The following is a 15228-nucleotide window of genomic DNA, read 5'->3' as shown; positions in this document are numbered from 1 at the left end:
CAAATGGCTGACTGAAGAGGGGGCGGCGAGGCATTCGTGCAGTCGAGTCCTTTTCTACAGTAACATGGACTCAATGTGAGGAAACATTGTTGCGCCTTGCAAAAATGTAGAATGTTTTTTCAAATGTTGACCGAAGTGGCTCACGCAATGGAGTGTTTGTCATTTGTCGAGTTGAATCAACAAATCACGGCACATTGAAGGTTACACATCCTTTTACCTCTTGTTTTGCTCCCATGCGCACACTTGCAATGGTCGCCAGTCCACTCATTATCGTCTCGGACTTGAATGAGGACGCCCGTATTATACATTCGATTTGTATTGCGGTACATGCAGTCAGGAGCAGAGGAGTAAACAGGAGTAAAAACGTGTTGCTGTTCGAACGGTTACTACGGCGACCGCAGTAATTTGGCTGGCAGCTATCCCCAATTCCATGACCGTCACAACCCTAGGCCCGACTGCACAAGCGTGCACGCAGATCAAAAGTGCACAACACGACCCTCCCCACTGGAGAAAGTTAAGTGATACTGGATCAATAGCCATTACAAGAGACTCCTCCTCCAAATCTGTCCCCCATCCATCAGTCAGCCCTCCACAGATCTGTCACACTGTGCCATTAACTCCCCGTAAGGGTGACAGTTGGGAGTAGTGGAGGGAGGTTGCCATGGTGCTCAGTGTTACACTGCCTTATATGGGGCCAAGAGGTTGCTGGCAGTGGCACTAGGGCCTGAGAGGGAGAGTGATTGTCAGAGCTTCACCTGCTGGAAAGGAAACCTAAGGTTTCGAGAGGCAGCGCAGGCGTTATGCATACTGAAAGGCCTTACAACAAGTGATAGCATCAGATTCCCTTATACTACACAATCTAACAATAACTTGAGTTCTACTGCTGCCACTTTTAGGCAGAGAGAGACGGCCCCAGAGAGAGACGGCCAATGAGCCAGAGGGACACCAGGTTGTGTTGTGACAGTGCAATTCAAACTGCCACTGTCTGTGTTGCTGTCACTCAAACTGCAGGCTAGTGCTACAGAGACGAGCTAGCTAGTAGTTACCAGAGGGGGGGGGTAGAAGAAAATAAAACACTTTGGATAGCTGCCTTGTTTGATGAAAGGAGACGGGCATAGTATATTCCAATACATGGCTTACTGTAGTTCTAATGAATGGTGTTCATTTTACTACAAGGTCAAAGGTCAGGCATGCCTTTTGGCATGAGTGCACAGAGGTTAGAGTGTCATTCCCGGTGGTACAGTGAGGTCACTCCTTCTCCGGCCATGTGTTGCACTAGGATAACTCCCCACATGCCCAAAGACTGACCACTCTGGCGTGGGGGTGCCAGGTCTACTCTACACAACCCTGGTATAGGACGACGTCTCTGTAAGAACCTGTGTAAGGAAGGTATTTTTTATTCTGTTTTAATATTGGACACAAGACCACAAATACCAGCAAATCTCCAAGTCACTTGAATATTGGAAATCTGTTCCAAAGTATTCCCACGCATAATGCTATAAGAGCCTACAATCTTCTGGGAAGGCTTTCCACTAGAAGTTGGAACACTGCTGCGGGGACTTGCTTCCATTCAGCCACAAGATTATTATTGAGGCCGAGCACCGATGTCAGGCGATTAGGGCTGGTTTGCAGCCGGCGTTCCAAATCATCCCCAAGGTGTTCGATGGGATTGAGGTCAGTGCTCTGTGTAGGCCAGACAAGTTCTTCCCCACCGATCTCGACAAACCATTTCTGTATGGAACTCGCTTTGTGCAAGGGGGCAGTGTCATGCTGAAACCGTAAAGGGCCTTCCCCAAACTGTTGCCACAAAGTTGGAAGCACTTTGTACAATGTCTACTCTTTGTACAATGTCATTGTATGCTGTATCGTTTAGATTACCCTTCACTGAAACTAAAGGGACCAAGCTCGAACCATGAAAAACAGCCCGAGACATTCTTCCTTCAAACTTTACAGTTAGCACTATGCATTGAGGCAGGTAGCATTCTCCTGGCATCAGCCAAGCCCAGATCTGTCCATCGGACTGCCATATGGTGAAGAGTGATTCATCACTCCAGGAGAATGCGCTTCCAATGATCCAGAGTCCAACGGAAGCAAGCTTTGTCAATCGAGCCGACGCTTGGCATTGCATATGGTGATCTTCGGCTTGTGTGTTGCTGCTCGGCCATGGAAACCCATTTCATGAAGCTCCCGACATTGTTTCCAGAGGCAGTTTGAGAGCTCGGTAGCGAGTGTTGCAACCGAAGACTGATGATTTTTACACGCTAAGCGCTTCAGCTCTCCGCGGTCCCGTTCTGTGAGCTTGTGCCCTACCACTTGGCGGCTGAGCCGTTGTTGATCCTAGATGCTTACACTTCACAATAACAGCACTTACCAGAGCAGCACTAGCAGGGCAGAATTTTGAAAGACTTGTTGGAAACCTGTTGAAAGTCACTGAGCTCTTCAGTTTGTTTATGGTAATTGCATGGCTGTGTGCTCAATTTTATGCACCGGTCAGCAACGAGTGTGCCTGAAATAGCCAAATCCATTCATTTGTACATGTGATCGTATACAAAGGTTTGAAATGGTGTTTTAGTCAAATATATCCATTTGGGCCTCTTGTGGTTAAGTTCCTGTCCACAATTTATTTTGCCCCATGACCATCTGCTCAAGAAAAACAGATCTATACATATACAAACTATTTTTATTTTTATTTTTTTTAAACATCCCTTTTTCAGTACCCTGTCTTTCAAAGAACATTTGTAAAAATCCAAATAAATTCACAGATCTTCATCGTAAAGTGTTAAACACTGTTCCCCATGCTTGTTTAATAAACCATAAACAATTAATGAACATGCACCTGTGGAACGGTCGTTAACTTGAGTGTAGGGGGCAGTATTTTGATGTTAGGATGAAAAACGTACCGAAATGAAACTGCCTATTTCTCAGGCCCAGAATCTAGAATATGCATATAATTATCAGATTAGGATAGAAAACCCCCTAAAGTTTCCAAAACTGTCAAAATATTGTATGTGAGTATAACAGAACTGCTATAGCTGTGCAGCAATGCTCCCCATCAAATCTGACAGAGGATCTGCAGAGAAGAATGGGACAAACTCCCCAAATCCAAGTGTGCCATCGACAGAGCCGTCACAATATTCAGCCAGCATGATAGACAACAAAGAGCAAGATCAACCAATGACATTCCCATTCTTGCTCTTTTTCAACTAAATGGTGTATGTCACCATAGATCTCCATGTGGCAAAGTCATTATAGCTGTCATTATTCTTGACCTGTGAAACCTAGTGTCTATTCACCACAGCTGACCCCTCAAGCAGGGACCACATTCCCCCTGGTCCTCCAGATCACACTTAAAGGGGAATCCTGCAGTTCACACAACTGACAAATGGAGGTATTTTGGATATAAAAAGAATCTTTATGGAACAAAAGGAACATTTATTGTGTAACTGGGAGTCTCGTGAGTGCAAACATCCGAAGAGCAAAGGTAAGCGATTAATTTTACTGCTTTTCTGACTTTCGTGACCAATCTACTTGGCTGCTAGCTGTTTGTAATGTTCTGTCTGCTGAGAGAGATGTCCTTACATCAACGGTTGGTATGCTTTCACTGAAAAGCTTTTTTGAAATCTGACACGCCAGGTGGATTAACAACAAGCTAAACTGTGTTTTGCTATATTGCTCTTGTGATTTCATAAAAATTTAATATTTTTTGTAATTTAATTTGAATTTGGCAATTCAGCGGATGTTGACGAAAATGATCCCGCTAACGGGATGGGTGAGTTAAGACACTAACAGCTTACAGATGGTAGGCAATTTAGGTCACAGTTATGAAAACTTAAGACACAAATGAGGTCGACCGGGCCTGTACTAAAGGTCGACCGGGCCTGTACTAGAGGTCGACCGATAATGCTTTTTCAACCCCGATGCCGAATATTGGAGGACCAAAAAAGCCGATACCGGTTTAAACCGGACGATATCTTTATTCATTTATTTGTAATAATGACAATTACAACAATACTGCATCAACACTTATTTTAACTTAATATAATAGATCAATAAAATCTATTTAGTCTCAAGTAAATAATGAAACATGCTCAATTTGGTTTAAATAATGCAAAAACAACGTGTTGGAGGGGTGAAAGTGCAATATGTGCTATGTAAGAAAGCTAACGTTTCAGTTCCTGGCTCAGAACATATGAAAGCTGGTGGTTCCTTTTAACATGTGTCTTCAATATTCCCAGGTAAGACGTTTTAGGTGGTAGTTATAGGAATATTTCCCTCTATACCATTTGTATTTCATTAACCTGTTACTCCTACCCCCTACTTTTTCGAACATTCTGTTAAAAATCGCGCAACATTTCAGCGCCCTGCTGCTCATGCCAGGAATATAGTATATGCATATGATTAGTATGTGTGGATAGAAAACACTCAGACGTTTATAAAACTGGTTAAATCACGGCTGTGACTATAACAGAACGTGCGTTTCATCGAAAAGCGCAGGAAAATCTGATCACTGAAAATGGAAAAATATATCCATGCGCGACTTGAACCCATTGATAAAGGTGAACCACATTTAATGGGGCTGAGGTTGCAATACCTACAGCTTCCACACGTTGTCTAGAGTCTTGTCATTTGCCTACTATGTGTTTCTTGGTCAAACAGACGCAAGGCAGCGCATTTCTTCCGGTCTCTGACCGGATATTTTGGTTGAGATTTACCCGGACATTATTTCCAGACTGACAGCTAAAGAATATACTTCGCCTCGTGATCAATTTGATCGCTTATTAACGTTTACTAATACCTAAAGTTGCATTACAAAAGTATTTCGAAGTGTTTTGTGAAAGTTTATCGTCAACTTTTTTCATTTTTTAAAATGACGGTACGTTATAAGACGCTATTTTTTTTCGTTTATCACACAGTCTTCATAGATCGATATCTAGGCTATATATGGACCGATTTAATTTAAAAAAAAGACCCAATAGTGATTATGGGACATCTAGGAGTGCCAACAAAGGTCAAAGGTAATGAATGTTTCATATTTTATTTGTGCGGTTTGTGTAGCGCCAACTATGCTAATTATTTTGTTTACGTCCCCTGCGGGTCTTTTGGGGTGTTAAAAGCTATCAGATAATAGCTTCTCATGCTTTCGCCGAAAAGCATTTTAAAAATCTGACTTGTTGCCTGGATTCACAACGAGTGTAGCTTTAATTCAATATGTGCATTTGTATTTTAATGAACGTTTGAGTTTTAACTAGTACTATTAGCATTTAGCGTAGTGCATTTGCATTTCCAGATGTCTAGATGGGACGCCTGCGTGTCAGGTAGGAGCAAGAGGTTAACGATGAAAACACATTTGGAATTAGGTAGTAAACAATCAAATTTTAAATCCAAATATATTTTGATGTTTTATTATTCAAAGTAGCCACCCTTTGCCTTGATGACAGCTTTGTTTTCTCTTGGCATTCTCTCAACCAGCGTCATGAGGAATGCCTTTCCAACAGTCTTAAAGGAGTTCCCACATATACTGAGCATTTTTTGGCTGCATTTCCTTCATGCTGCGGTACAAATCATCTCAAACCATTTCAATTTGGTGTATCTCACTGATCATCCCTAAAGCCAACACCTCATTTGGCCGCCTCTCGTTCCAGTACTCTGCTGCCTGTGACTGGAATGAATTGCAAAAATCGCTGAAGTTGGAGACTTATCTCCCTCACCAACTTCAAACATCAGCTATCTGAGCAGCTAACCGATCGCTGCAGCTGTACATAGTCTATTGGTAAATAGCCCGCCCAATTTCATCCTACCTCATCCCCATACTGTTTATATTTATTTACTTTTCTGCTCTTTTGCACACCAATATCTCTACCTGTACATGACCATCTGATTATTTATCACTCCAGTGTTAATCTGCAAAATTGTAATTATTCGCCTACCTCCTCATGCCTTTTGCACACATTGTATATAGACTCCCCTTTTTTTCTACTGTGTTATTGACTTGTTAATTGTTTACTCCATGTGTAACTCTGTGTTGTCTGTTCACACTGCTATGCTTTATCTTGGCCAGGTCGCAGTTGCAAATGAGAACTTGTTCTCAACTAGCCTACCTGGTTAAATAAAGGTGAAATAAAAAAAATAAAAAATAAAAAAATTACATTTGGTTGAGGTCGGGGGATTGGGGAGGCCAGGTCATCTGATGCAGCACTCCATCACTCTCCTTCTTGGTCAAATAGCCCTAACCCAGCCTGGAGGTGTTTTGGGTCATTATCTTGTTGAAAAACCAGATGAGATGGCGTATCACTGCAGAATGCTGTGGTAGCCATACTGGTTACGTGTGCCTTGAATTCTAAATAAATCACCTCGAGTCACCAGCAAAGCAACCCCACACCATAACACAACCTCCTCCATGCTTCACGGTGGGAACTACACGTGCGGAGAGCATCCGTCCACTTACCCTGCATCTCACGAAGACAAAGAAGTTGTAACCAAAAATCGCAAATTTGGACTCAGACTAAAGGACAGATTTCCACCGGTCTAATGTCCATCACTGGTGTTTCTTAGCCCAACCAAGTCTCTTCTTATTGGTGTCCTTTAGTAGTGGTTTCTTTGCAGCAATTCAACCATGAATGCCTGATTCAAGCAATCTCCTCTGAACAGTTGATGTTGAGATGTCTGTTACTTGAAATCCAAAGCATTTATTTGGGCTGCAATTTCTGAAGCTCGTAACTAATAAACATATCCTCTGCAGCAGAGGTAACTCTGGGTCTTCCATTCCTGTGGCAGTCCTCGTGAGAGCCAGGTTCATTATAGCACTTGTTTGTTTTTGCGACTGCACTTTTATAAACTTTCAAAGTTCTTGACATTTTCCGGATTGGCTGACCATGTCTTATCGTAACGATGGACTGTCATTTCTCTTTGCTTATTTGAGCAGTTCTTGCCATAATATGGACTTGGTATTTTACCAAATAGGGCTATCTTCTGTACTACTACCCCCTCACCTTGTCACAAGACAACTGATTGGCTCAAATGCATTAACAAAAGAAATTCCACAAACTTAACAAGGCACACCTGTTAATTGAAATGCATTCCAGGTGACTACCTCATGAAGCTGAGAGAATGCCAAGAGTAAACAAAGCTGTGATCAAGGCAAAGGGTGGCTACTTTGAAGGTCAAATATATTTGTTTAAAACTTTTTGGGTTAATACATGATTCCAAATGTGTTATTGCATAGTTTTGATGTCTTCACTATCATTCCACAAAGTAGATAACAGTAAAAACAAAGAAAAACAATGGAATGAGTAGGGCTGTCCAAACGTTTGACTGATATTGTATATATAAAGAAGTCAAAGGTGCTGCTCTCACAGGTTTCCTAGATAAATTAAAGGGATGTCGAAAACGCTTGATATGTGTGCTTGATATGAACAAGAATGAGAGGAGATTAGTACAGTGCCTTCAGAAAATATTCATACCCCTTGATTTAAAATCAACATGTGTTACAGCCCGAATTCAAAATGGATAAAAATGGACTCTCACTCATCTACACAAAATAATGCGTAAGGACAAAGTGAGATTTTTTTTTCTCACCAAAATTGTTTCAAATAGAACACAAGGGCCTCCCAGGTGGTGCAGTGGTTAAGGGCGCTGTACTGCAGCACCAGCTGTGCCACCAGAGACTCTGGGTTCTCGCCAAGGCTCTGTCGTAACCGGCCACGACCGGGAGGTCCGTGGGGCGACCCACAATTGGCCTAGCGTCGTCCGGGTTAGGGAGGGCTTGGCGGGTACGGAAATCCTTGTCTCAACGTGCACCAGCGACTCCTGTGGTGGCCCGGGCGCAGTGCGTGCTAACCAAGGTTGCCAGGTGCACAGCGTTTCCTCTGACACATTGGTGCGGCTGGCTTCCGGGTTGGATGGCGCTGTGTTAAGAAGTAGTGCGGCTTGGTTGGGTATCGGAGGGCGCATACTTTCAACCTTTGTCTCTCGAGCCTGTACGGGAGTTGTAGTGATGAAACAAGATAGTAGCTACTAAACAATTGGATACCACGAAATTGGTAAAATATTATTTTATAAATAGAACACAAATCTTATTTACAACCGAGTCAATACTTTGAAGCACATTTGGCAGTGTTTACAGTTGAGACTCTGGTTAAGTCTAAGAGCAAATATTTGCCCATTGTTTATTTTTATAATCATTCAGATTTAATCATTTTCAGGTCTTGCAATAGGCTCATGTAGATTTAAGTCAAATCTAACTTGGCCACTCAGACATTCACTGTCTTCTTGCTTATCAACTTCAGTGTTGATTTGGCCTTGTGTTTTAGGCTATTGTCCTGCTGAAAGGTGAATTAATCTCCCAGTGTCTGATGGAAAGCAGACAAACAGGTTTTCCCAATAGGATTTTCCCTGTGCTTAGCTCCATTCCATTTTTTTATCCTTAAAAACTCCAGTCCTTACCTATTACAAGCATATCCACAACATGATGCAGGCAGCGCTATGCTGGAAATTAGTGGTGATACTCAGTAATGTGTTGGATATTCCACGAACATAACACTTTGTATTCAAGCCAAAAAGTCAATTGCTTTGCCACATTACTTTATTCTATATAGGTTTCCTTTTCACTCTGTCAATTAGGTTAGTATTGTAGAGTACTAGAATGTTGTTGATCTATCCTCAGTGCTATCATATCACAGCCATTAAACTTCGTAACTGTTTTAAAGTCACCATTGGCCTCGGTGAAATCCCGACGTAACCCTCATTCCTCTCCGGCAACAGTTAGGAACGACGCCTGTATATTAGTAGTGACTGGATGTATTGATACACCATCCAAAGCGTAATGAACTTCACCATGCTCGAAGGTATATTCAATGTGGGGTTTTTTTTGTACCCATCTGTCAATGGTGCCCTTCTTTGCAAGGCATTGGAAAACCTTCCAAGTCTTTGTGGTTGAATCTGTGTTTGAAATTCACTACTTGACTTCGGGATCTTACAGATAATTGTGTGTGTGGAGTACAGAGATGGGGTAATTCAAAAATCATGTTAAAACAATTAATGCACATAGAGAGTCCATGCAACTTATTATGTGACTTGTTATGCACATTTTCACTCCTGAACTTATTTAGGCTAGCATAACAAAGGGATTGAACACATATTGACACTTCAGCTTTTCCTTTGAATGAATAGGTAAACATTTTCAAAAACACAATTCTACTTTGACATCACGGGGTAGTGTGTAGACCAGTTACACACCACCACCACCCCCAAAAAAAATCTCAATTTAAAATACATTTTAAATGAAGGCTGTAAGGCAACCAAATGTGAAAAGGTGTGAATACTTTCTAAAGGCACTGTAAAGGTGAATGGATTGTATACTTTCAGGCCGTAGAGACAAAATGTCACAAAGTTAACAGAACAGGTGTGAGGGAGGAGGAGAATAAATATAGTCCAAACCAGGGGTATTAAACTCTTACCCTATGAGATCCTGAACCAGTTGGTTATGTTCTTCCTGATAATTAATTGCACCCACCTGGTGTCCAATGTCTAAATCCATCCCTAATTAGATGGAAACAATAAAAAAATGCAGTGGAACTGTCTTCGAGGTCCAGAGTTTGAGGGATTTAAACCACAAGGGGAGAGCAGAGCTAGAGAAAAAACAGGACAGAGTGAATGAAATTTTGGACTGGAAGGGTGCTGAGATTAGGATCACCTGTTCCACCAACACCTGCTTCAGTTCTTCAGTTACTGTCAGGCAGGCTCAACTGAGCCATTCAACCATTAGCAAATCACTAGGGCCTATTCAACTGTCTGACAGTACACAAACTGTCTGTTTTACTAAACTACAGCAAGCATTTGCACAGGGACTTCTGCCTTACTGACGTTACATGTAGTCATTTGACTCAACTTTAATCACTGAATAAAATAACTGACATCCTCATAATGAAAATGAATGCATTGACTCCCTTATGTTGAGTCACCTAATTTGGTTGTCACTGTAGTGTGATGTTTGGAAACAGCCATGATATGACTAACTATCAATGTAAATAATTTGATTCACTGTACTAACGTAGGCTGACTCAGCCTCCTCGTTTGAACGAGAAATTGTTAGAAAAAAAACTTAGGGAACAATGTGAGAAAGTGGAAATAATTTAACAGCTTTATGGTAGGTAGCTGCTTCGAAAGACGAATCAAATACATTACGTCAGTTAGGCTACTTACTTTGCTATGTCTCACCCGGGACAGTAAACAAACAGGTCGAGATCTCAGAACATTTTAGATTGCCCATCCTTCCACCGCCCTTATTCTCGCTAGCAAATGTGAGTGATTAGCTAGCAACTCCTACCAAAGAAAGGAGTGCCCCGAGAAGATGGTTAGCTGACTACCTCAAGACAGCCAACAAAGTGTAAAATTGACATTTGGAATTGACCAAAACTAGGCCACAACAAGCGTGCTCCACAATGGCCAACGGTGACCTGATGAACAAAAAAAAAATCTAGGAATAGCGATCTTAACATTTTCTGGGCCTACTCTCAATGAATGATGCTGCTAACCAAATATGCCAGCTAGTTAGTTAACGTTACCAACGCTAGTTGGTATTTGCTAGCTAGTTAGAACACAACTCTGTCGACATAAATATTTGCAATTGTTTAACAGTTGTGCATCCTTAGCTAACGTTAATTACTGCACTATTTCATTTACCTTGTAGAAGGCCCCGTTCGAACCGCGAACCTCCACCGCCAGCCCGTCCATAGTCGTCGGTAGGTCCGCACGACTGGGCTTCTCTGATTGAGCCGCTACGACTCCGTGCGGTTCCGGTACCACCCCCAGCTTCTCTGCCGCTGGCCCGTCGCCGCTCTCCGGCCGCTTGTGGATTTCCAGTGTTTCGGGAGGTGGAGGGAGAGGGGTGAAGGGATCGGGGAGTTGGGTGTTGATTATGGGATCAACGAATAGCTAACGTTAGCGTCTCCAGCGGTCAACTTCACGTTAGCTCACTACCTAGCTAACGTTAGCAAACTATCGACGATACCTTTGTTAGCTAGCGTGCAACGGCACTAGCAAGGTGCTGTCCTGCGTTGAGGGGGCCCGCAGCGGTCTAGTTGCAATGTGCTTCAAAGCTAATGATGCTATGTGAAAGGAAGATGTTAGCAAACAGCTAGCTATCACCGACACCTTGATTCCGTCACTTGCGGGATGCCAAAACAGGCTTATACATGCAGCAGTCGGAGAGAAGTTACTGTATTAAGTCATCGCTGGGATTCCTTTCGTTGTTTTTAAGTATATTTTAGCAAAAAAAGTATCCTCCCGAACTAAGCGTTTGTGGTGCACTATCGCCCGACAACTCCTAATACTCCAACCACCCGTCCCTCAAACGCACGCCGACAGAGTACATCACTGAGGTACTGAATGATCTCGATAAGCCCACCCCGCATTCTTGAAAGATACACCCAAAATAGCATACTGACTTATCATTGGTCAATATGACCGCAAATCAAATATAGATATTTTTCATTGGTTTAACAGTTAGAGGCCGGTCTGTGTTTCATCCAATAATTGCGCCAAATATCTATTTTAGGCATCTCTATTGGAGATACTGCCTGTCAGTTATGTTACCCAAATTACTGGCTGAAATGGAAAGCAAATTTTGTGGACCTCTACATTCCCATCCTTATTGTGATTTAATTGAGTCCAGGGGTAGTCTATGAAAATTATCAAATCATGTTCATAAATGTGCAGACCACATTCATATTCATATGAAATAAATATTTGTGGATGAAAAACAATGTACAATTTGCATGTTTTTTTTTAGATCCATTAGTAGGCTACCGGGTATATAGAAATGTGAAAATGCAGGTATTCACATTTGCAAGTGAAGTGACATACTTTCAGAAAAACGGCCTCAATGTCCAGTCCAAGTTAAGAGGTATTTTTTTATACAATGACGGCTTACCCCTGCCAAACCTGTAAAGGAGAGCTTGTAAACAGCTGACTGAGCCCTCTACCAATCAGTGCCCAGTCAGTTGTTACATTATGCAAGAACCAAAGTTACAAAACCCCATCTGAGGGACCATGAATGACTATTATGGACCAGGGCACCTATTCAAAAAGTGTCTCAAAGTGGTAGTGCTGATCTGATTCATTTAAAGGGGTTAATCAGCAATTGCTACATCCATCTTTGGACTTTGAAATGAATGCTATAACGTTATACCAATTGAATCTTGAAGAATATCACTTATTAACGCAGCAGGAGCTTAGTTCAACTGTCACACTCCATCAGAACACAAAATATAAGCATGCTTTACTCCATTGTTTGTAATCAATCCAATTGTAAAAAACAACAACATTGTATAGCTTTAAAACATGGTTAAAACTTCTGTCCTTGCATCCATAGCTTTTTCTACGAATTTGAGAGTAGTTACATTTCTCTAGTGCTATCCCTCAGCTTTTTACCAAAAAGAGCAGTCTGGTGGCCTCTTTGTTATTGTGTGAACTGCAGGTTTCCCCTTTAAGCGTGATCTGGGGGAACAGGGGGAATGTCATCCCGGCCTGAAGGGTCAGCTGTGGTGACTAGACACTAGGTTTCCCAGGTCAAGAATAGTGACAGCTATAATGACTTTGCCACATGGAGATCTATGGTGACATAAACCATTTAGTTGAAAAAGAGCAAGAATGTTGTAACGCCCGGGGTGTAGTGGAGGAAGAAGTCAGGCGCAGGAAGCAGGGGGCCCCACTGCGTTGGCGGTCAGCACTCCTCTTCTGCCGTCCACTGGCTTGTTTGCGCGATTCCTGCCGGCCCTCCAGGTCTCCTTGGAGCGCTGCACCCACTCTTCCACCGCAGGAGACTCGTCCGACTCGGATGCCAAGGTGCCAGGACCGGCTGGTAGCCCAACACACACTGAAACGGTGATAGGAGGAGTGACGGAGTGAATTTTGGGCCAAGGGACGTACCTAGACCACTCCCTGGGCCGGTCCTGGCAATACGACCGCAGAAACCTACCCACCTCTTGGTTCACTCTCTCCACCTGCCCATTACTCTCGGGGTGATAACCGAAGGTCAGGCTGACCGAGACCCCCAGACGCTCCATGAACGCCCTCCATACCCAGGACGTGAACTGGGGACCCCGATCAGAGACGATGTCTTCCGGCACCCCGTAGTGCCGGAAGAGGGGGCAAATAACGCCTCCGCAGTCTGTAGGGAGACCGGGCAACGGGAGGAGACGGCACATCCACAACCGATCCACAACCACCAAAACCGTAGTGTTCCCCTGAGACGGGGAGGGGTTGTAACTTCCCTCTAGGAAGGTTCCTAGGAGCCTAACTCTGGGCGCACACCGAACAGGAAGAAACATAAACCTAACGTCCCTAGCCAAGGTGGGACATCAATACTTCCCCCGGAGGACACGCACTGTCCTCGCCACCCCAGGATGACCCGAGGAGGGTAGGGTGTGAGCCCACCGAATCAGTTGGTCCCGGACACCAAGCGGCACGTACTTAGGCCCAGCCGGACACTGAGGAGGCGCAGGCTCCACCCGTAACGCTCGCTCAATGTCCGAGTCCACCTCCCATACCACTGGTGCCATCAGCCTCGAGGCTACAAGGATGGGAGTAGGCTCGGTGGACCGATCCTCCGTGTCATAGAGACGGGACAGCGCGTCGGCCTTTATGTTGGTCCTTCTGTAGCTCAGTTGGTAGAGCATGGCGCTTGTAACGCCAGGGTAGTGGGTTCGATTCCCGGGACCACCCATACGCAGAATGTATGCACACATGACTGTAAGTCGCTTTGGATAAAAGCGTCTGCTAAATGGCATATATATATATATGTTCAGGGAGCCTGGTCTATAAGACAGAGTGAACCTGAATCGGGTGAATAACATGGATACCTTGCCTGAAGCGGATTCAGTCTCCTAGCTGCCCGAATATACTCCAGATTCAGGTGGTCGGTCCAGATGAGAAAGGGGTGCTTACCCCCCTCAAGCCAGTGTCTCCACACCCTCAGGGGCCTTGACCACCGCTAACAACTCCCGGTCCCCCACATCATAGTTACGCTCCGCTGGACTGAGCTTCCTTGAAAAGAAAGCGCAGGGACGGAGTTTTGGTGGCGTACCCGAGCGCTGTGATAGCACGGCACCCACCCCAGCCTCAGACGCGTCCACCTCCACTTTGAATGCTAGAGAGGGGTCCGGGTGCGCCAACACAGGTGCATCCATGAACAGCACCTTCAACCTATTGAAGGCTCTGTCCGCCTCTGCCGACCACCGCAAACACCCAGGCCCCCCCTTCAGCAGTGAGGTAATGGGGTCCACTACCTGGCCAAAACCCCGGTTAAACCTCCTTCACCGTGGCAGGAATTGGCCGATTAATGCGGTCACACTCCATCATCACCCCCGAGGTGGAAATGCGATAACCCAGGAAGGAGACGGCTCATTTGGAGAACACAAACTTCTCAGCCTTGACGTATAGGTCATGCTCCAGCAGTCTACCAAGCACCTTGCGCACCAGAGACACATGCACAGCGCGGGTGGTGGAATAAATCAGAATATCATCGATATAGACAACCACGCCCTGCCCGTGCAGGTCCCTGAGAATCTCGTCTACAAAGGATTGAAAGACATCTGGAGCATTCTTTAACCCGTACGGCATGACAAGGTACTCATAGTGGCCCGATGTGGTACTAAACGCAGTTTTCCACTCGTTTCCATCCCGAATACGTACTAGACGATACGCGCTCCTGAGATCCAGTTTTGTAAAAAAATTGTGCTCCGTGAAATGATCCCACCGCCGTAGCGATGAGAGGTAGTGGGTAACTAAACCCCACTGTGGCATTTAGACCTCTATACTCAATGCACAGATGCTCCCTCCTTTTTCTTCACAAAAAAAGAAACTTGAGGAGACAGGTGAGATGGAGGGCCGAATGTACCCCTGCCCCAGAGATTCCGTGACATATGTCTCCATAGCCAACGTCTGCTCCTGGGACAATGGGTACACATGACTCTTGGGAAGCGCAGCGTTTACCTGTCGATGAGGTGGTAATTTAGTGGCTCTCTTCTTACTGAAAGCGATTGCCAAATCGGCATATTCGGGGGGGATGCGCACCGTGGAACCCTGGTCTGGACTCTCCACCAACGTGGCACCGATGGAAACTCCCAGACACCTTCCAGAACACTCCTCTGACCACCCCTGGAGAACCCCCTGTCTCCACGAAATCTTAGGATTGTGACTAGCCAGCCAGGGAATCCCGAGCACCACTGG

General features: G+C 44.4%; 1 protein-coding gene across 4 annotated transcripts in view; it reads right to left on the bottom strand.

Moving 5' to 3' along the window:
• Positions 1–11384, bottom strand: part of LOC118368837 (RNA-binding protein FXR1-like) — a 31711-nt gene extending 20327 nt beyond the window's left edge. For all 4 annotated transcript variants that reach the window (XM_035753262.2, XM_035753264.2, XM_035753263.2 and 1 more), the window contains exon 1: positions 10681–11384. In XM_035753262.2, the coding sequence (XP_035609155.1) occupies positions 10681–10731 (51 nt within the window). In that variant the 5' untranslated portion in view covers positions 10732–11384. The remainder of the gene's footprint in view (positions 1–10680) is intronic.
• Positions 11385–15228: the final 3844 nt, after the last annotated feature.

The sequence above is a fragment of the Oncorhynchus keta genome, chromosome 35, assembly GCF_023373465.1.
Source record: "Oncorhynchus keta strain PuntledgeMale-10-30-2019 chromosome 35, Oket_V2, whole genome shotgun sequence".
NCBI classification, from domain to species: Eukaryota; Metazoa; Chordata; class Actinopteri; order Salmoniformes; family Salmonidae; genus Oncorhynchus; species Oncorhynchus keta.
Note: the sequence above shows the minus strand (reverse complement) of the source record. Positions and strands in the feature narration are given on the sequence as shown.